The sequence below is a fragment of the Micromys minutus genome (assembly GCF_963924665.1).
Source record: "Micromys minutus genome assembly, chromosome: 1".
NCBI classification, from domain to species: domain Eukaryota; kingdom Metazoa; phylum Chordata; class Mammalia; order Rodentia; family Muridae; genus Micromys; species Micromys minutus.
The window spans coordinates 76,045,953-76,067,479 of NC_137969.1; the positions used below are offsets into that span (position 1 = coordinate 76,045,953).

Here is a 21,527-nt window from a genome sequence, read left to right on the forward strand (position 1 = left end):
GTGGTCGGCGGAGCGAAAGCCGAGGGCGGCGGACCGGGCCCTGACATGGACAAGCTGAAGAAGGTGCTGAGCGGCCAGGACACCGAGGACCGCAGCGGTCTGTCCGAGGTGAGAGCAGCCGCGGACGCTGGCATTTCTTGGAGAGCTGCCCGCGACGCTGGGCTCTGCTGGGACACAGCCACAGGTGGCAGCGCGGGCTCTTTGCGGAAGGCGTGGCTCCCGAGCCCTCCCCACCTTTCCCTCCGAAGGGCTTGAGGCTCTGAAGACGTCTGATGTCCGTGGAGTGGGAGAGGTTCCTGGGGTATCCTGGACCCCCAGCCCCGACCCTCCTTCCCAGCCAGACCGGCCAGAGAGAGAAGCCTTTGGTGTTGGGCGAGGTCGGCGGCCTTGGTGGGAGGATCCAACTCCGGATCCCGGGCGCATACTGCTTTGTAATTGTAAAAGTCTCTGAACGCCTGATGCCTGATAACAGGGACCTACCAGGTTTCTGAGTCTCCAAGATTACTACTTACTAGACTATTGCCAGCATTCCTGGAGACCGCCGGTGTGTTTGTTTTATTTGTAGAGTTTTGGTGGCTCTGAAACTTGCCCTCTAAGGCCCTGTGCTCCAGAGCGACGCAGAATGTCATCCTATAAGTACTTCGGAAGTTTGTTTACTTTTCCTTTTTTTTGAAGACATAATTACGTTTTACTTGATGTATCCTTAGTCCGGGTTTCCGCTTCTAAGAATGGTGTTGAACGAGATGCTATAGCCCTTTCCTCTTGGAAATCGGAGTTCCTCTTTAATATTAGTTTGTGTTTCTTGTGGTTTCCCAACATTCTGCTTACACTCAGTTCTGTGATTGGTTTTGCTCTGAATTTTGTCTTTGCAAAATCACAACTGCACCTCAATGAGAACAAATATTTTGAAACCAAAAATACAAGTGACCATGGCCCGAAGACAGATTCAGGTTACTGCAAATTCGGTGTTCCAGCATACAGTTTGATAAGTTTTTGGAGTAACAGAAGAAAGTAATTAAGGTACTTTTCAGATGTATTAGTGGAACCCAGTAAGCAGGCAGTTATAGCATCGTGGAGAAATCTCAGCTGTAGCTCTTCTAAAACCCTGTTAAGTTAATAAATTCCAAGGTGTTTTTTTCCTGGTAGTTACAGGTAGGTTAGTCACTGTTACATCAGACACAGATGGGCAAGAAATGACTGCTTCCAGCAGGCCAAAGATAGCCCGAGATTAGTTGTAGTTAGGCTCTGCAACTTTTCAATCTCTGCATTATCTTTAAAATTCAAATAGTAATTTTTTTTTTCATTTCTGGCTTCTTGTGACCTTTCATATGAGATGAAATGCCTCAAGAATGCCTCAAGACTTAGTTGACCCCCATTGAATGTAAAAATAGCTCTGTAGGAAGTAACTTGCTGTCGTACAAAGTTGGGGTCTTTAGTTTAGGGGAGACTGGTGGAGGGTGCAGTAGCAGTGGGTGGGCCTTCAGGACTGAATAGTCTAGCACCATTCGAAAACAATCTGACCAGTAGTCCCTACTCCTTCTTTTCCTAAATGGTGAATGCCTGTGTTGGATACAGTGAAGGGCTTTGATCTCCACTTAAACTCAAGCATATGTTACCTCTGCTTGTAAAAGATTGTCCTTCACTCTTGTTTGAAAATATTCACAGTTTTCTCTTTCCTAATATGATTCCTGTTGATTCATTGTGTGGCCACTTCCAGGTCTTGAACTCCAGGAAATGGTCTATAGCCAGCCAATAAGGTTCCTCTTCAGAGGTGTTTTGGCTTGGGAGTCACTTACTAGGTCCCGCCTCCTTTTAAGTACTCAGTAGTGTGGTCACACTTTCCATGGTTTGGAGGCCAGAAAAACTGAGGATTCTGTGGTTAAATTCCTGTTTGTGTGGTTAGCTGGATGGAGTCGCTTTCAAGTCTATTCAGTTACGTAACCTGTAAGAGGTTACCAGAAAAGCTTTTTAAAAAGTCATTTTCTAAGTTAATGCCAGCCAAAAAAGTGTGAGAACTGTCCTCTGCCCCCCCCCCCCCCCCCGTAGCTGTAAAGTTGGCAGGACTCATATACACAAACAGCCTTATGATACAACGGGCTGTTTTTTTGGAAAGGGTTCTTGGGCCGAGGAAGGTCTGAAGGATGTCTGCTCATATGTCACAGGAATAGAACAGCATTCCTTTCTTACCAGTTGCCCATCTCGCCTCCCTGAACAGTCCTTAACTATCGCTCTTGGCAATAATCCCTCTTCCTTCTCCATCCTGGAGTCAAAGGGACCTTTGTGCATGACAGCCTGTCCGACAGCTTGTGAGTGCATTCCCTACACATTCTATCTACCTAGGTACTGTTTTAGTCGTTTTGATTTTTGAAAAAAGCTCTATGTTAGCAGAGTTTCCAGAAACAACAGCTTACAGAGAGATTTTTCCATCAACTGAATTCGCTTTCAAAATTGACAAAATGTACTTCTCTTTCACGGAGTATACTTAAAAGAAGTGGAACAAAAGCTTTCTCCTCTTTCCCCGACAGAACACACGTATAGTGGAATATGGTGGTGAATTATCCCTGTTCCCCGCCCTGTGTCTCTATCCCCACTGAAGACAAGGTAGCATTTGGATGAATATTTAGACAGGCTGGTCTCCAGACATTTGTTGAAGCTAAGTGTTACTCTAGGCTGATGATAGAAAGCAGAACCATACTTTTTGGCAGAAATGCTTTCTCTTGACAATGCTTTAATTTTATTTCTTTTTTTTTCTAGACAGGGTTTCTCTGTGTAGCCCTTTCTGTTCTGGAACTTGCTCTGATCAGGCTGGCCTTGATCTCAGAGATCTGTCTGCCTCTGTCTCCTGGTGGGATTGTTTGCTGTCACCACCTCTACTGTCCATCTGAAGGGCCACACTGCTAGTCTCCCAGTCAGCTGGGAATTAAACTTTGGTTTTCTGGACGGCAGGTGGGGATAATCATCACTATGGTAACAAAGATGACTCTTGTCAGTGATTTTAATATCTTTAAAGGCATGAGTCTTCCTGTCTTGCTCAGATCCTGGAATGCTATGAATGGCAAGGCTAGTTCAGCTTTGATACTTTTCAGTTTATCCCACTAATCAGAGAAAGGTTGAACTTCCTGAGTGTGGGTGTTGATGCTGGTGACGCTCAGTTAATTCACTCCTCTGAGCCGCCTCTCTTCCTTCACATGGCTTGCATGTTTCCACCATGCATGATTGGGAACAGTGGGAGCTGTTCATTTCCTTCTGCTCCTGGTGGAAAATTAGTTACCTGACTTAGAAGAGGTCTAAATAGATTGTCGAGGGCCCTGTCAAGCCTGGTGGCAGCATCCCATGGCCACTCTTCTAGGTGGACAGGTAGTCTCTGCTTAGAAACATAGGGCTCAGCTGTCTCAGCTGGTGGTACATGCCCTCCTTTTTAAATGTGTATATATTATGGACTATAGTAATTAAGTGTGTGGGATGAGTGGCATGAATACACACACACACACACACACACACACACACGGAGAGACTTGTAATTATATCATGTCCTCCTTCCCTCTTCTCCCTCCAAACCTTTTCATGTATCTATCACTGGCTTGCTTCCTTTTAGATTCATGGTCTCTTTCTTTTGTTATTGCTTTTTTTATTGGTGTGGGTGGTGGTGCTGGTAAAGGTATTGGTGTCAGTGAGGTGTGTGTGTGCATGGGCATTACCAAATACATAAATACATAAATACCACCTGCCCAGCCTGTATAATGTTACTTGTATATTTTCAGCTGATCACTTGGTATTAGATAACCAGTTGGTATGCCCCCTTCAGAAGACGTTTCACCGGCTCCTAGCATTTCACATTGCCTGTGCTTGTCTAGGGTTGAGGCATGACTATTGATGTTTTCCTTGCCCAGGTCATGTCTAGGCAGCCTTGTTAGTGAGACTTCAAGGATGTAGCTCCTGACGTTTCTAGAAGACATAATCTTACAGCAACATGCCTGTTCCCCTGGCTCTTACAGTTCTTCTGCCCGTTCCTCTGCAGTGACCCTGAACCTTAGGTGCTGGAGTTCTGTTGTAGAGCTATCAGTTAGGAACTGGGCTCCACAGTTCTGTAATTTGATTGGTTGTGGTTTTTCCTAATGGTCTCTGTTGCAAAGAGGTTTCCTTGGCAGGGGGTGAGGACTACACTTATCTGTGGGATAAAGACAGATATTTGGAATGTAGTTAGGGATTATGGTGCATACCCCTTTTGTGAAGTGCTAGAGATGAACCCAAAGTCTTGCTCATGCTTGGCAAGTACTGTACCACTGAGCTAAACCCCTAGGCCCTCATCCCTAATGTGCCCCTTCTTTTCAGAATCATACTCTGCCAACTTTCTGCGGATGTTCAGAGTGTACGTGTGTTTATGTGTGTGTGTGTGTGTGTGTGTGTGTGTGTGTGTGTGTATTGCAGTGTCAGTATCTGTGGCTCTATGGAAGTTGGGGGAGGGGGGCTCCTTTTAGATGACTTAAATACCTTTCTTCTGGGTGGAGACTGTCTTTCTGCACAGTGCCTGTCACACCTGGGAAGCCTCTTTGTCATCTCTTCCAGCTTCTGGTTTGACAAGTTGGAAATAGGTCATTGAGCCAGGGCCAGTCAGGGCTGAGGGAGTGGTCCTGCTCACCTGCCTTTCTCCATCCATTGGGTGGCAGTGTAGTAGGCAGCTTTACCCTCTTCGTGAGGCTGTGCTGACTAATAAGGGGAGCTTGGGTGTGTAAATGCTGACCTGGCTCTGATGATTCTGTTTGATCTCTTAGTGGCAGCTTGCTGTGTTCATCTGTGGGCAGTGAGCCCTCTTGTATCTTATGGACAGTCTAAAAAGGCCTCTGGTACATCCTTGTCATCTTCGATGTGCGAAAGGGCCATTGAGATCTGCTTTTAAACTTTTTTGTTTTAGTAGAATTCTCCATGAAATGTTGGCTTCCCCTGAACTTTACCTGGAACAAACATTAATCAGGCTAAGAGTGATAATCAAAAGGAATGGGTAGTGATGATTGGCTGGGGTTGACTGGATGACTTGGCTGTTGCTAGTACAATGTAAGACTAAGTGACAAGGATGAGTCCTGGTAAGTATGAAGGCTTTCTCCCTCTGAGGTCCCGGAAGTCGCAGGACTATAAGGGGGTGGAAGAGAGATAAGAGAACATGACCTGTGTCCAGCCCTCACCTTCATCTCCCATGACCCAGGTGCTGCCTGGCAGAGCCACGCCCTTCTACTTGTAACCATGTCCTGTAGGAAAGGCTGTGCTGAGGTCAGCGCCCCTGCTTATGCTTGAAGCAGGAAGTCACAGCCCTGGGATGCCCCACCTGAGGCGCAGTAAACTTCTGGAAGTGCCGGAGGGAAGAGTCCAGTCTGGGCAAGAGTTTATAGCTCTATTAAGAGCTGTATGTGAAAGCTTCATGTAGCTGGGAGTGTGTAGGAGTCCATCTTCCCTCCCTCTTCCCTGCTCCCCTCTCCCCCACCTTCCTTCCTTCCTTCTTTCCTTCCTTCCTTTTTTGTCCTGCATGTGTGTGTGTGTGTGTGTGTGTGTGTGTGCAGCACTCACATGGAGGTCAGGGTCTTCTTGTACCTTTGTGTGGTTTCCAGGGATGGAGCTCAGGTCGCCAGGTTTGCACTCCAAGCCCTTCCACCTGCTGAGCTATCTCAGCAGCCCTGAGCACCATTTCCAAATTAATCATGTTTGTCTGTTTTTAGTAAGTGTGCAGGTATGTATAATTGTCATTTTGAAACTGCAGGTCGTGGAGGCATCGTCCCTCAGCTGGAGCACCCGAATAAAAGGCTTCATCGCGTGCTTTGCTCTAGGAATCCTGTGCTCACTGCTGGTAAGATTTCCTTCCATCTGCTGCCTTTGCCTAGTTCTCTGCTGTGGCCTTCCCCTCTGCTCACTTACTTTTCTCTTTGACACTTTATTGAATTGAGTGGGCAAGTGGGGAGGGAGCTAGGAGGCAGGGAGGGCAGCTGTGCTCACATGCGTGTGTCCTCTGCTCCCCTTCTAGGGTACTCTTCTGTTGTGGGTGCCCAGGAAGGGACTCGGCCTCTTTGCAGTGTTTTACACCCTGGGCAACATCACATCAATCGGGAGGTAACCTTTTTCTCGTCTCTTTCCTTCCACCTTGCTGTTTAATAGAAGATAAGATATTCATCATTTTCGTGAGGAGAGGAGAAAGATGCTTCATGGTTTTAAGGATTCAGAAAGAAGGAAGATAGATACATGGCATGTATCACATTCATATCCTCTTATTTCAAAAACATCTTATGTCGTAGTTTATCAGTGTCACACCCCTGGGAGAAAGCAGACGTTGTGTCACCAGTGCCTTACATGAGGGAACCGTGGCACAAAGCATTGCGAAATTTCTCCCAGGGACAGGATGTGGCCAGCCCTCCCTGTGTTGCTCTCACTGCCCTCAGAGACTGAGATGCAGCTGCTTCTTCTAAAAGGGCTCCCGGGCTGTGAGACTGGAGCTGGTTACCAGGTGGTGTCGGACCATCCTGGGCTTGAGGACTGTGGTGAGGCACATGATGGGTACTTTCCAGGGGAGGTCACCCATTCAGTCTACTTAAGGTACATGGATACTGGGTTGAACTCGTTCGTCAACTGCACCTGTGCAGACAATGCCGGTCCTGCCTCTGATGGGAAATGCTGGCCTGGCCCTATCAGAATGTAATTTAGTAACCCGAGTAGGCCATCTTTTCTTCCCCTTTCCTCTTCCTCCCCCATGTTTCTATAAATAACTTCAGAGTCCTATGGGGAACGGGGTCCAGGAGTCCAAGTTTTCCCATGCACCGTAATTACTCAGCCATATTATTCAGTAGCTATTGTCTTTTCTTACCTGGCTTTTTCCTTGTCCTTGTGGTTGTTTGGCCCTGACTGCTTGATTTTGGGCCTAGTGGGTAAGCACTACAACCTGGACTCAGAGACTGCAAAAGGCAGGCACAGTGGAACGCACACACCAGCCACACTGAGGGACATGAACCAGTGGCACAGCAGATAATGGAAGAGAAGCTCTGAGAAGGCTGACCATCAGTGGGGCAGGGGCAGTTTCCTATGGAAGGCAGTACCCGGTTGTACTGGCTGGTTTTGTGTCAACTTGACACAAGCTGGAGTTATCACAGAGAAAGGAGCCTCAGTTGGGGAAATGCCTCCATGAGATCTAGCTGTAAGGCATTTTCTCAACTAGTGATCAAGGGGGAGGGCCCCGCCCATTGTGGGTGGAGCCATCCTTGGCCCAGCCCATTGTGGGTGGAGCCATCCTTGGCCCAGCCCTTTGTGGGTGGTTCCACCCGTGGGCTGGTAGACCTGGGTTCTATAAGAAAGCAGGCTGAGCAATGGGAAGCAAGCCAGTAAGTGACATCCCTCCATGGCCTCTGCATCAGCTCCTGCTTCCTGACATGCTTGGGTTCCAGTCCTGACTTCCTTTGGTGATGAACAGCGATATGGAAGTGAAAGCCGAATAAACCCCTTTCCTCTCCAACTTGCTTCTTGGTCATATTTGTTCAGGAATAGAAACTGACTAAGACACCGGACTGCTCTTAGCTTTGTCCATCTACTCTATCCCGCTCTATACACCCCTCTTCTTGCCCCTCTCCAGATTCTTCACCTCTGAGCTAGGGAGCTTTGTTTATAGCCCTCCGTGGGACTCCTGCCCCTTCTCTGCAGATGAGTTCAGTGGTGCTGCTGGAATATCTCCATTCATCCCTGCCTCTCCTCAGGCCATGCTCTCTGTCTGCCATCCTGCCCATCTCTCTGCTCCACAGTCGGGCAGACGACTTGCTTATTTATCAGATCCTGGCTCTAATCTCACCTCGTGTGTGTGTGTGTGTGTGTGTGTGTGTGTGTGTGTGTGCGCGAATGCATGTGTGTGCACCTGTGTGTGTGTGTGAAGCTCTGCTGATTACCCCCTCCTTCCTGAAACTGGTAACCTCCCCCACCTCCTCTGGGGCTCTTTCTGCCCCGACTGTACTTATGTGACAGCACAGGTTGCAATGACTTGTTAACACTGTATAAAACACTTGTCAAGGGCTGCCTGAGTGTGTACCTCACTTGTCCCCAGTTGTACCCAAATCCCAGCACTGTTCCTGTCAGAGTCAGGTGGATGGTGAAATATATAATCTGGGTTTTTTTTTTAATGAGACAGAGTCTGCATAGCTCTGTCTGACCGGGGATTCACTACATGGCTGCATGGACTGGACTGGTCTGAAATTCGCAGAGATCTGTTTGTGTGCACCATACTCAACTGGTCTTGGCTTCTCCCACCTTGAGTTTTCAGTAATGGCCCTCAGTGATGTTGCCCTTGAAGCTTTCTCAGATACTGAGTTTTGTGGGTTTGCTTTGGGCCTACAGTGTGGGTTAAATGTATAGTCTAGAGTGAGTGTAATTATACATGTATGTTGCTTACTCCAAAAGTGCTTATCTTAATAGGACGACTCCATAGCAGGGCAGAGGGGAATAGCGAAGGGGCGTGTTTTTTTTTTTTTTTTTTTTTTTTTGCTTTTTTTTTTTTTTGGTGTTATGAGGGGTTTCAAACCTTACACAAATTCTATACAAGTGTGTCTTGTGTGTGCTTCTTACTCTGATGAACCTGGATACTTCAGCTCAGAAAATAGCTTAACTTCAGAGAGGCAGACATATTGTAAACAACAAAAAAACCGCCTTTTTGGAATGCTCAGTAGGTAATGTCATCTGCTGTCACTTGTACTGAGTATCACCCATAAGCAGCTCCCACTGTCTGCCCTTTGCAAACTTCTTTGGGATCCAGGAAGTGTGACTAACGCCCAGTGCCTGCACTTGGTGTGTTAGGTGTGTGTCTGCTTCCCTTGTGACCACTCTCTTCCATTAGCGAGCTCTCATATTCCCTTCACACAGACTCACGCTAAGGGGCCTCCAGAGTGGATGTGGGCTGAGCACCAGCTCTTCGTCTTCCTGTGTGATTTCACCAACACCCAGCATGAGTACTGCACGTAACACCTGACACTTGGCAGGGTGTGGGCTGGCACACCAGCAACTAACTGTAGTAGATGTTACTATTACTATTAAAATTCCTGGGGGGTATGATAGAGGGGACATGCTCTACTTCTGAATGTACCAGTCTGAACCTGTAAGGCGTGTTTTCCGTTTCTTAAATCTTGGTTTGCTTCTGTGGGTAGGTAGTCAAAGAGGCAAAGCAGCACCTTTCACAGAGAGGGTGGGGTGCAGTGTGTAGAAAGCTGTTCTGCAGTGGATTCCTGTGCACTTTGCCCAGAGAGGGTGGGGTGCAGAGAGAGGGGGGTGGGAAGCAGTTATTCTGCAGCAACCTCGTGTGCACTTACCCCCTACTCTTACATTAGTTGGGTGACCTTGGTTATGTAACAGCCTAGCCTTTTCCCTCCTCTCTAAATCGAGTGTACTAATTGTCGCTACTTCATAGGTCCTTGATGAATTAAATGAGGTCAGTGTACAAAAGGCCTGGAAGTCCAGTGCCTGGCAGGAGCTGTTCATAATCTTCCTGTTACTGCCACAGTAGCTCCTGGGGAGGTAGCAGCTGTGCCTCCTGTGGCTCTGTGCTCCCCGTAATGGCTGTGTGTTTGCCTCTTAGTACCGTCTTCCTCATGGGGCCAGTGAAGCAGCTGAAGCGTATGTTTGAGCCTACACGTCTCATCGCCACAATCCTGGTGCTGGTAAGGACAGACGGCCTTCCACTTAGGCTTTGTAGAGCAGCTCCTGTACTTTCTTTTTCTGTTTTACCTGGGAATTAAACAGTGCATATTAGGCAAATGCTCTCTCTACTACTGAGCTATATTCATTTTAGTTTCTCTGTTTGAGACGGGGCTTCACAGGTTGTTTAGATTGGCCTTGAGTTTATTGTCCCCGCCTCACTTTCTGGGTGCTAAGATCCTGGGCATATATTGGCATGGCTGGCTGGAAGCTTTTATTTCTATCCCAGCAACACAGCTGTATCTTACTTACCCCCCAGCCCCCAGGTATCCACATAGCTGTCAAAATCTTTTCAGATGCTATTATCTAGATTCCTAGCATGACTATCAGTATTGAGGGGTTTGAACTTGATCAGCGTTCTTTTCATTTTATTTTCTGTGCATCTCTCATATATTCATAGGAGAATGTTTTTCAAGGCCATGACTATATTTGCTATTTGTTTATGGTCTTTATGGTGGGCACAGAGAATGCTTAGGGCACAATGATTAAGGAATTACGGGCGTGTGAGCAGAAAGGCGCAGTAGGTGGCTGGAACACCTATTTGCTTTTCCAGTTTTCAGATGTGGATGGCCTAACAAGTGTGTTGTGGAAAAACTGTCTAAGAAAGGGCACAGAGGAGTGTCAGGTGACAGGTAAACTGATAACAGGCTTCCTGGCTGTGAGGCTGACATCTCTAGTTGACCTTTTCTCCAGAGGCTGTAATTGACAAGGTTTGTGGTCAGCTAACTTATGTCTTGAATGAGAAGATTGGTGGTGAACGACTTGTCCAGAAGGTGGTCTTATTTGCAGACTCTTAGGGGAAGCTTAAATGCTTCATTTTCTTCAACCTGCGTACATTTTTATTGTTGAGTTGGACTTCTTTTCCCGACGCGGCTGTTTGGATGGGTTAAACATTTTGAACTGCATTGTGTTAACTAGTGTTTCCTGTCTCTTTCTAGTTATGTTTTACACTTACCCTGTGCTCCGCCTTTTTGGTAAGTGGAAACTTTAGTCTCCTGTATACTTTTTGGTTTATACCCCTTGCCACACACATTCCAGTAACTGTGCCATTTTTTTCTAGTGGAATGCGGGACTTGCACTCATCTTCTGTATTTTGCAGTCTTTGGCCTTGACATGGTAAGTGACATTAGTGTCCCTTCCTTGTCCCCAGCCCTGCCTCTGACTCATGAAGGGAAGGAGGGAGAACTCGTGTGTTGTGGGTGGGAGGGTTAGGAACACGCAGAAGCTCTTGAGTTGAAGAGCTGACACTAACGCAACAGAAGGGACAGCTGTCAGAAGCCAGCCAGCTGCCTCGGCCCACTAACAGATGGCATTTGCCATCAGTGGTCACCAGGGGCTGCTTATCTGTGGCTGAAGCATTTTTGCTGAGCTCATGGCTAGTTGTGAGATGTACAAATATATTACTCAGGTCTGTTAAGTGCCTAGACAATGGAAGTATTAATAGAAAGGGGTCAGGAGTCAATCAGACCCTGCCAGAGATGGATGCTGTGAGAAAATCAGTGATTGTGGCGGAATGCATTCTTGTAGAATGACACAGAGGGCGTTGTCAGCTGAGCCAGGGGAGCAGGAGCTGGCAGGTGAAAACCTGTGTGGATGGGGCGGCAGCCTGCACACTGGAGGCCAGTGGCTCTGGGAAACTTCAGGTGAAGAGCAGGAAATTAATTGTAACTCAGAGGCCAAGTCTATCCAAAGGGTGACCAGAGACATGGCTTTTTAAAGCCATGGATGGAACTGTAGATTTTTGGCTATTTAAACCTGTGTTAACATCCAAGGGAGATGGGGCGAGGAGGTGATGTGTATCTCATCTGAGGTACTTGTGTTGCTTTGAAAGTTTAATCCATGAGTAATGATGTCTAGCAAAATAGTTTCAGATTATTCTAGGTGGGATACAGTGTCTGCTAGGATACAGAGAAAAGGGAGGCCTGTAAGCATTCTAAATAATCTTCCTGGTTACCTCGTTAGTAGAAATGGGTCTTGAATGTAAACTCGACCCAGTCTTCTCTTTTGGAACTTTGAGCTTGTGAAGAAGTACTGTCAAACTGCCTTTCAGAGTTGACCGTGTGGACCTGGACAGTGGGAGGCACGCGGAAGAGTTTAGTATGAGACACTTTTGCCAGTAGGCGTTAGTAAGGGCCTGTCTTGATGGCTTGCGTCTATACTCTGGCTTTCTTCTGGCTCCTCCATATATGTGGCTCTTTCTCAAGCCAGTCCCAAGGAGTCAGCATTCCTCTGGGCTCAGGAAAATGGTGATTGCCTTTGAGCTGATTATGCTACACTTGTCTTAAGTCTGACCAACTTACATCCTGGCTGACACAAAGGGCAGCATCTCTCCCTGCATAGTCGGTCTTACAGGCAGTGTGGCTTGGGTTCCTGAAGCACTGTAAGCGTTGCACCAAGGTACTGCAGGATAGAATGCTGATGTCACCTGGGTTGAGGTTAAATTCTCTTGAGAATTTACAAAGCATTAGAACACAACTGTTGAGGATTTTATTTTTAATGTTTACCAGTAGAACTCTGCTGCTGTATGGGCGTCTGGAGCCTGCCTGTTTTAGGTGGTCACTACTGGCCCATGTGATTAAACGGTGCCACATGCAAGGCTAAGGTCAGAGGGGTTGAAGTTATATGAGCCCCTTACTCTCCTCTGCCACATGGCTACTCAAAGAGCAGGCACGGTGTGAGTTCACATGGGGTAAATCACTGGGTGCTCTTGGAGCCTCAGAAGCTTCCTGCTGAGGGATTTTCCACTGCCTCCATTTGATCTTCGCTTTGTTTTTCTTTGTAGGTATAGCCTTTCCTACATACCATATGCAAGGTAAGATGTATTCGGATATAGGGTTTCTTTGATTTGTAAGCCATGATGTGTTTACACGGGGCTTTTAATCGTTTAAAAGGTTTATTTATTTTTGAATGTGTATTTTTGCCTGCATGCATATTTATTACCACGTGTGTTCATTTTCTGTGGATGTTAGAAGAGGGGGTTGAATCGCCTGAAACTGGAATTAACAGATGGTTATGAGCTGCCATGGGGGTGCTAGGGATTGAACCTGGGTTCTCTGGAAGAGCAGCCAGTGCTCTTAGCCTCTGGACCATCTCTTAGCTCCTGATACAGTGTTTAGTTTGGAGATTTTAGTTTAGTTGCAGGGAATGCATATTCTTTATCTTTACTAAAATTCTTTGAGCTAGATAGGCACAGTTCAGGCATCTGTTTTATAGATCTGTATGGTAAGGGCCACAATTTTCCTGATTCCATTAGTGATGACGACTCAGCTAGTGATGTGTTGGCCAGAATGAGTTCCTGGTGTTTGGGGCATTCTGCTCTAAGGGAAAGTACTCGGATGCACGTTCGTGTTTCTATAGCTTTGAGGTGATGATTGGAAAGGTGATCAGTTTACTGTAACTAAACAAGTGCTATGTGGTCCCCAGTGCATGTTTTCTTACAGGGCCTCACTCTGAAAATGTTCAGAAAAGGGAAGTCTTTCAGGACCCTAGGGGAACAGTGCTTCCTAGTTAGTGAGCTTGGTGACTCTTGACCACCAAGACTTGGAGGAGACATTGAAAGCTGGAGTGTGTGGGGCTGGCTCATCTTCAGAGCCTTGGGAGTTTGTTAAATGACCGCTTTTGGTGGTGGGCTTTTCACAGTTAGCCACTGATTTGATTCTAATGAAGCCACTTGATTTCATTCTTTTTGGTCATCTACTAAATAAAAATGTTTTCCATATTTATCATTATTTTTATTTATTAAATAAAAATTTTCATAATTTGTGTTGAGGAAATGAAAGCCTGTGCGGGGCTGGGGAGGAGGTAGGACATGGTGTCTGGTGCCTTCCAGGTCTGCTGGAGCGAGGCTGACAAGCTGATAAAAGGTCCCAGGAGTGTAACAGTTGTGAAGTACTGCCTTAGGGACAGGGAGGAACCTATTTTGAGAAGAATATGGCAGGGATGTCCCAGGAGTTAGCTTGCTATGTGAAAGAAGCCAAGGTCTTCTGAATCTGAGCCTCTAATGAAGTATTTATCAGTTTGGCAAGTTTGGTGCCTAAGCTCCGTACGTAATTTAATAGGCCTAGTGAAAATGAAAATGTGGGCTTTTGCTGGGCATGGTGGTGTATGACTTTAGTCCCAGCACTTGGGGCAGAGGCAGGTGTGGAGTTTGAGGCCAGCCTGGTCTTCTGAGCAAGTTGCAGGATAGCCAGGGCTAAGACAGGTCATCAAGGTGTTAACCAGAGTGGACCTTTCTAAGCACAGGGTGTGGTCACAGTTACCCCTGAAACTGGAGTTATTTGGCGTCTTTGCTTAGGGTTCTGAATTGATCAGGATGGGAAGGTGGGAGGGATGGAAACGATGTAATTCTTTTGGAACTAGTGAGTTTTGTTAAGCCAGATAGATGTTTCCTTTAGTAGATGTTTCCTTTAGTAGGGCGAATCACAAAGTGAGCTCTAAGTGTGGCTTTTAGACTAGGTTTTCCCAGGGTCCACAGAGCAGACCACACAGCTGTAAAAGTTGTAAGACAAAGTGAGTTTGTAAAATTGGTTACAAATTAGGTGAGCTCCTGCTGCCCAACTTCCCAGACCCTACAGTGTACTGCAGGAAGGAACTTTACCAAATACTCCTGGGATTTAGTATGTAGCAGACCTTAAACAAAGTCTTTCAGAAGAGTCTTCTTAGATTAAAAACAAAACATTTTTTTTTTTTAAACAAATTCTCTGTGTAGCTCTTGTAGGCCTCAACTTAAAATCCTTTTGCTCCAGCACCCTGATTGCTGGCATCTCAGGCCTGTCTTACCATGCGTGACTCCTTGATGGCTTTTGATGTTCAAACTCATTGCCCGCTCAGGCAGTTGGATTCACTTACCTCATGTGACCCCTGAGTCCTTAGTTCCCGTACATCCAGAACACTGTCTGACCTGGAGTAGGTGAGGGTGAGAGCTTAAGATGTCCTTACACAGCTAGGTGTAGTGAAGAGAAGGGTCTGCTCAGACAGAGGGGCTGTCTGCTGAGCACCCACTCTCTGTTTACCTGAGTTACACTGAGCAGCCTGTTAGTGAAGCTCAGTGTCTGCACGTATCTCCTTGTGCCAGGGACCTGAAGATGCTCCTTCAGAGCCTTCTGCTGCTTGCTAGTAATGAAGAACAGCCCTGGTGAGCACACCTTAATGATGTCAGTGTGTTCTCTGATTGGCTGAAGTGCAGCAGGCTACTTCCTCACTCTGATAGTCCATTCTCTCTTCCTATGTTCCTCTCATTATGGCAATAATTATCATCTGCTACGTGCCTGTTCTTTGCCATGTATTAGCCCCAATGAGCCGTCTGCAGGGTGAGTGGCCACACCTCAACTGACAGATGAGGAATTCGAAAACTCCAGCATGACCAGTAATTTGCCCAGGAGAAAATGGGCTAAGAAGTGTTGGTGCTGCTGTTTGATGGAATAGGTCCGACCTCACTGTTTTTTCCCTTCAGCAGCGTGGTGCCCTGGGAAATGCTCATGTCCCGTTCATCTCTGTGTTTTCCCTCCTAGGGACGCTGTGAAGAAGTGCTTTGCTGTGTGCCTTGCATAGCACACTGCCGGTGTGCACAGTGGAAGCTGGGCAGTTCTGCAAACACCCTCTAAACCTCACCCACGGATGTTCGCTTTCTACCTGCAGCAGTGTGTTCCTTGCAATTTGGACATTTTTGAGGCTTGCTTGTGGGAGCCATCACGCGTCCTGAACCCTAATGTCTGTAACACAATGTACGGTTCTGTGGCTGTGTAGACAACTCTTCTAGTGACCTTTCTCTTCTGGAAGGTTCTCACAGAACAGTCTTTGTCTAATAGCAGCAGGGAAACCTGAGGAGCCGCTGATTCCCAGGCGGCAGCAGGGAGGTCTAGCAGGGTTTCTAGCAGAGCAGCAGGAAGTGCAGAATTTTGAAGATTTGCCCCTCACAAAGAAAACCATTGCCACAGCCCCACACTGCATCTTCCCTGGTGTTTGAGAATAAGGGATTCTGCCTGTTCTAAGACCTCTGAGAGCCTGTCCTGGACACATTGCTCCTTTCCTGGATGGCACCTTCTGCTGAATCACTGCTGGCTGTGGAATGTATTTCTAGTGCTCAATGTGGATTCCTCCTCCTGTCCTCACTCCTATGTCTTGTCTTGTTACTTCCGGACACTGGTTAATTGAGAGTGAAGTAGTAACTAAAATGCTGTTTCCTCTGGACAAGAGCCACTAGAAAGTGAAAACTCTTCATGTTCTTGCTTTGTTTCTTTGCCTTCATTATTTATAAATGTTTACTCTTCGTTCTTTGCTGGAGTTGGGATAAGGAAAGCACATAGAAGACCGTTCCCTCGTGGGCCAGCAATAAATAGGCATAACCCGAATGCTCCAGCACTGACACTCAGCCTGCACTGGACTCTGGTGGTCCTGCTGCAGCCTAATGCCTAACCTCATAGCGCGCTTTGTTGAGGATCTCATCTGGTCCTCACAAGGGCCGTGCGCGTTGTCTCACTCCACTCACGGAACTGGAGGTCAGTCGGTTTCCATATCACCTGGGGCTCCGCTGTGGCCTGACTCTCAGTCTCCATTGTGACGAAGTCTCCTGGCACCTCTCGCAACCCTGTCGCTTGCTTTCATCCTGGCCTGTACCCTCTCTGATTTCAGCATCTGTGTCACGGTGCCGCCTTCTCCCTGCTCCCCACTTTTGCTTTTTGGCAGCTTACCTGTGTGTCTGTAAGATGGCCACCATCCTACGGTCCCTTTCAGCTGCTCAGTGCTTCCCTGGCATCATCAGTGTCCTGTCTGACAGCTTGAGGTCCCAGCAGTCTAGTTGTGCCCTTTGTTCTTTGCCCTTTGCTCTTTGCCCTACTCTGACCTCTGTTTTGTCACCGCCAGACCACAGGAGGCAAGTACTCATCTCTGTGGTTGTGGCCAGTCATGTCCCAGGAGCCTTGGGAATCAGTTCAGGTCTCAAAAGGGCTCAGGGATGAGAAGGGCCATTGGGGAATTTAGAGGTACCCATGGTTCCTAGCTGACACGAGGGTGGGGTCATTGCCACAAGCTCCAACCACAGATAACTGCCTTCATCATCATGAGGCAATCGGGGCCTCAGAAACTCCCCACCCCCCACCCCAGCAGGGGAATCAGTGAAGAGGCGCTAGGTTGAGATCAAGTCTTGGATAAAAGGCTTTGGCCTAATTTCTACAGCCTGTGGCCAGTTTGCTCAACAGCTTGAATCTGGACACATGTAAGCATGACTATCTTCCAGTATCTTCCAGACTCCCAGATTTTGCTCTTTAGTTGTCTTATTCCTTGGTTGGTCCTGACCCTGCTTTTGTTGACTATGGAAGGAAGAAAGCCACCTCAAACCTGCTAAGTCTCCTGCCAAGCCAGGAACGTTGATTAAAAGCAGCCTAGTAATTGAGGCTGAAGTGGAGAATTAGCCTCTGACTGTGGGTGTTGTCTGTTTCTTTTTCCCTTCCTTCCCTTCACTCTTCCCATTGAACATCTCTGTTGGCAACCAATGGAGGCTGTTGAGTGACCATGGTCCTCAGCCAGGCCGTGTTTCCAGGTGTGGGGGACATCTGGCCCGATGCTGCCTCCTCTGGGCTGCAGTCTGCAGGACTGCACTGAGAGCATCACTGTACCTCTAGGAGAGTAGCCTCCCTCAACTCCAGGCGGATTGTTGGGATGCTGTGGGGGTGAGTGCCTGCTCACTGGATTCTGTCTCTCGCTGTCCTTTTCACAGACCGAGCTCTAAGGGGGCTTTGGTCTTTCCCACTCCTCTGTATGGCTGCTGCTCAGACCCCAGCTCTTGGCATCTTGTCTCTGGGAAGGGTGAGCTATATTCCCAGCTTGGCATTTTCACCGTGGAGATTGTCTCAGTGCTTGGGTGTCTGTGTTACTCTCACAGTGACTTTGTGGATTACGTCTTAATTGCCACCTTCCCTTCCACATAGTCACTGTAGACTGAGAGAACAAGAAATGAATTTATGAACTGCATTCCACATAAAGTTACTTTTTAATGCTTTAGTTAGAATAAATGATTAGTAGTGGACGGTATCTGAGACAGATGTGAAGGCCAGGCTGGTTTGGCTTTTGTTGTTGGTATCCCTGTGAATGACAGGTTTTGTCGTGTATGGGAGGAGACTTGGTGGGATGAGTTGGTCGGTAAAGATGCACTCATGGCCATGGATTTCCTGTCCTGACTTTACACTTCCTCTGGTCACTTCTCAGTAGTCACTAACATACCCTTTATAATCGCAGCCAAGCCTAAAACTTATTTTTAGTTAATTAGAAAAAAATCAGTGTTGAAAGCAGTATAAAGATGTGTGCTAGGCTTTGGCAGTTTTGTTTTTAGTTTTTCAAGTAATTTTTTTTGTAAGTTTAATAATGTGCTATAGCTTTACAGATGATAAATAGCCTTTTAAAACTGAATGAACATTAGCTGAAATTCATTGCAAATATACATTTCCCCCCTAGAAGTCTAAATTGCTTAGAAAGTTTTATTAAAAGAATTGCTTAGGGGGTGATCTTAAAGTACCTGCCAATTCATTTTTTTGCTTTGAGATCTTGTGTTTTTAAGGGGGAAAGCAGTGGAGGTTAATCCCAATTCACTCAGGATGAGCTATTCTACTTTGAGTATTTCTAGCCCTTCTGTAACGTGAGAGACACTTGAAATTAGCTGGTGGCAGAGCCTTCATTCACATGAGCTGACAACAGTCAGATCCATTCTAGCAGGAGCTGGTAACTGGTAAAAGTTCAAAAATTTTTTATGTGCTTTTTTTTTTTTCCTGTCTTTTTCATTGTGTTTGCTTAGCTTGGATAAGAGAAGATCAACAAAACCTCTCTAAACTCTGTCTTTTGTAATTCTGATTGTGAAGTTGATAGGGTGTGCAGAGGCCAGTGATGAAGGCCCTGGCATTCTTGTGTAGGCCGTGGGCACCTGGGTACACTCCCCAGCAGTAAAACCAAATCCACATGCCTGTGGTGGATTTGTATGCCTTCAGAACATTATACCTGTTCCAATACAGCGAGCTTTTAAAACACTTTGTTTAAAACAACAACAACAAAAAAAAGAAAAACAAAACAAAACAATTTTTATAATTGTGTAGGTGTAGTTGATTTTGAAAGCTACTGATTGTATAACTGAATTTTTATATTCAAAAATATATTCTCAAGTACTGCCTTTTCTGTCTTGAGGCTCTAGTTCATGTTTTCTTTTTACTCACTTCAAAGAGAAAGAGTGTTGCTGGAGAGAGCGACCTCTCCCTTTCACAGCTTTTCTCCCTTTTATTTTCCCCAATAAATGGTAGCATTATGATCTGTAACAAATATAGTGTTGTCTCTTACTCATGTCTGTTTCTCTGGGACTCATTGAACCAAACAACGGTAAGACTAAGTCTTGGTGTATATACACATTGTAGGTATGTTTAACCTCCTACTCCCCCCACCCCTGCCCACACACAGTTGCTATAGATCTCAAATGACTTGGTTTAACATTGATCTGAGAGGACCACCAGCATTCATGCCTCTCTGACAATGAATCAGTGTGACCAGCAGTTTCATACTCCCACTGCCACAATTACCCATCCCCTCAGACCAACAGTCGAATAAGCCACTTTGTAAGTAAGTTGCTTCTTGTCAGGTATTCTGTCCCGGCAGTGCTAAAAGTAATTGACACACATGCCAACATGGCTCTTCAAAAGATCACAACATTTCATCTGTTGAATCCAAAGATGCTAAAATAGATAAAATGCCAGGTGAGGTTCAGAAGGTTGCTAGTGAAAAAGAAAAACTCAGAAGCCAAGAAGAAATTACAGCTGGATCCCGGGGATGGTGTGGGGGGACAGAAAAGAAAAAGGTCAGCAGAGTAGATGAGAAGGGGCCAGAAACATGGAAAAGAGCATTGTAGGGCAGAGTTAGTTAGGACATTAAAATTCTGAAAAAACTCAAAACCAAAAAAATGTTAGAAATGAGAAAGTCCACAAACTAAAACCAAACAAAACTGGAAATGTTAGATTGAACCAAGCAGAAAATGAGTGTTGGTTATGGAGCACAAGATTGAGGAAACACTGTCATCTAAACATCAAAGAGAAAAACCGGGCATGGCTACAATGTCCCATCACTCAGTAAAGTCAAGATGCCAAACTAAGAATCTATAGGATGGAGGAAACTTAGGGAAGCACTGAAGACTCTTTGATGAAGTTATAGCAGAGCGCCTCCAGATCTAGAGAAATAGACATCCAAACATAAAAGGTATTTAAAACAGACTACAGGGGAACTTCTTTACAATAGTCCAGATTATAAAAACAAGCAAAAATACTAAAAATCTGTAGGATAAATACCAACCAACCTACAAAGGCAAAGACAGAATAAAAGCAGATCCCTTGTCAGCAACTGTAAAAGTCAGGAAAATGTTTCAAGCCTAGAAAGTAGATCAGATGAGAAATGTCCCCATAGGTTCCTGTATTTGAGGACTTATTTTGGGTGCTGTTTGAGGAGACTACAGAACTTTTCAGTCCTAAGATGTAGGAGGTGGAAACTTGGTAGAGGAAGTATATCAGTGGAGCAGGCTTTGAGAGTTTATAACTACGCCACACATGTTCTCTCCATTTCCTCTATGTGAAGGAAAGTTTTCTTTCTGTTCCTCCTGCCATGCTTTTCAGCTATGGTAGACATCTAGCCCTTTCACACCATAAGCCAAAACAAACTTGTTTTAGTTGCTCTTGATCATGGTATTTTATAGCAAACAAGAAGTAACTTACATTTTTTGGTGCTGGAAAAATAAAACATTTTGAGACAAGCACAGTCGAAAGTAGTTCTTGATCACACCAATCCACTGCATAGCCAAATTATAGAAATGCTGTACACAGAGAAGAATGAAAGTCTCAACCACGAGAGTGCAGGAAAGAAATGTCATGAGAGGAACTGAGAGCTATGAAGGAGTCATGTCTAAGACATTAAACTAAGAAACACGCCTGCCAGGAGCCATAAATAACTAGCAGGTGATCTTCCTGAGATGTCTTGCTTCAGATTATTACATAATCTCCTACAAATTTGCTCTTATTAGGCAAGGTTGTAGGAGACTTCATTTTAAGAAAGATTGCTGCTATTAATATGCTTTTCCTACTATTATTAAACATATATAACAATCACTAAGTAATAGCCCATTCCTTTGGAACAGATCTCTGCAGATCTACGAAGATGTACTATCTTGTAGTAATACTATATAGACAAATTAAACGACTTCTTAAGTCTTAATGATGATCCTATAAGAATTCCTAAAATTATATCAGAGTTTATTAAGCTCTTTTATAGTGGGACTGCTATTAGGTTATTTTCTGATAGTCAAAACTGCAATGAGAACTCTGTCAGTCTCCCAGGTGTCAGCAGTTAATTGCTCTTAGATGGTAAGCAGACTTTCTTCTACTCAGAGCACATTCCAAGAGGTTGTAAAACAATTAACCAAAGGTCATAAAAAGGAAAAAAAACTATTATAGGTGCTAGGACAGAAGAGAATATATTGACTGAGTTTATCTATACAAAACTTCACTAATAACTTAGTTATGGTTTTAAACCTTCAGTGAACCTGTGGGGCTGAGACAGGTGATGGATGTTTAGCCAGATAATTACTTCTAATGGATATGCATGTAAATATTCTCTGTTGTAAACTTCTATTTCAATTTATGATTTGATTTTTGTGTGTGAACTTGTGATGAACTTTTTAACATGTGATCATGTATTCTGAAAGATGTATAAGTACTGAAGACAAAGAGATGAGAAAGAAGAGTAGTATTTTTCCCTTACTAGAATTTTTTCTCCTTCCCCCCATTAGGATCTTTCCACTTTTTCCC

At 45.5% G+C, this 21,527-nt stretch overlaps 1 protein-coding gene across 1 annotated transcript; it reads left to right on the forward strand.

Moving 5' to 3' along the window:
* On the forward strand, positions 1-18,984 carry SFT2D2 (SFT2 domain containing 2). Its single transcript, XM_080914677.1, has 8 exons — positions 1-108; positions 5,750-5,836; positions 6,011-6,096; positions 9,587-9,668; positions 10,644-10,679; positions 10,766-10,821; positions 12,488-12,517; positions 15,216-18,984. The coding sequence occupies exons 1-8, from the start codon at positions 46-48 to the stop codon at positions 15,253-15,255; spliced, it is 480 nt and encodes a 159-aa protein (XP_080770803.1). The 5' UTR covers positions 1-45; the 3' UTR covers positions 15,256-18,984.
* Positions 18,985-21,527: the final 2,543 nt, after the last annotated feature.

Bases quoted from the DNA above. Each gene is read 5' to 3' on its own strand.
- SFT2D2 (XM_080914677.1), top strand. From the start codon at position 46: ATGGACAAGCTGAAGAAGGTGCTGAGCGGCCAGGACACCGAGGACCGC. The intron at 5,837-6,010 runs GTAAGATTTCCT...CTCCCCTTCTAG, and splicing joins GAATCCTGTGCTCACTGCTG to GGTACTCTTCTGTTGTGGGT. The intron at 6,097-9,586 runs GTAACCTTTTTC...TTTGCCTCTTAG, and splicing joins AACATCACATCAATCGGGAG to TACCGTCTTCCTCATGGGGC.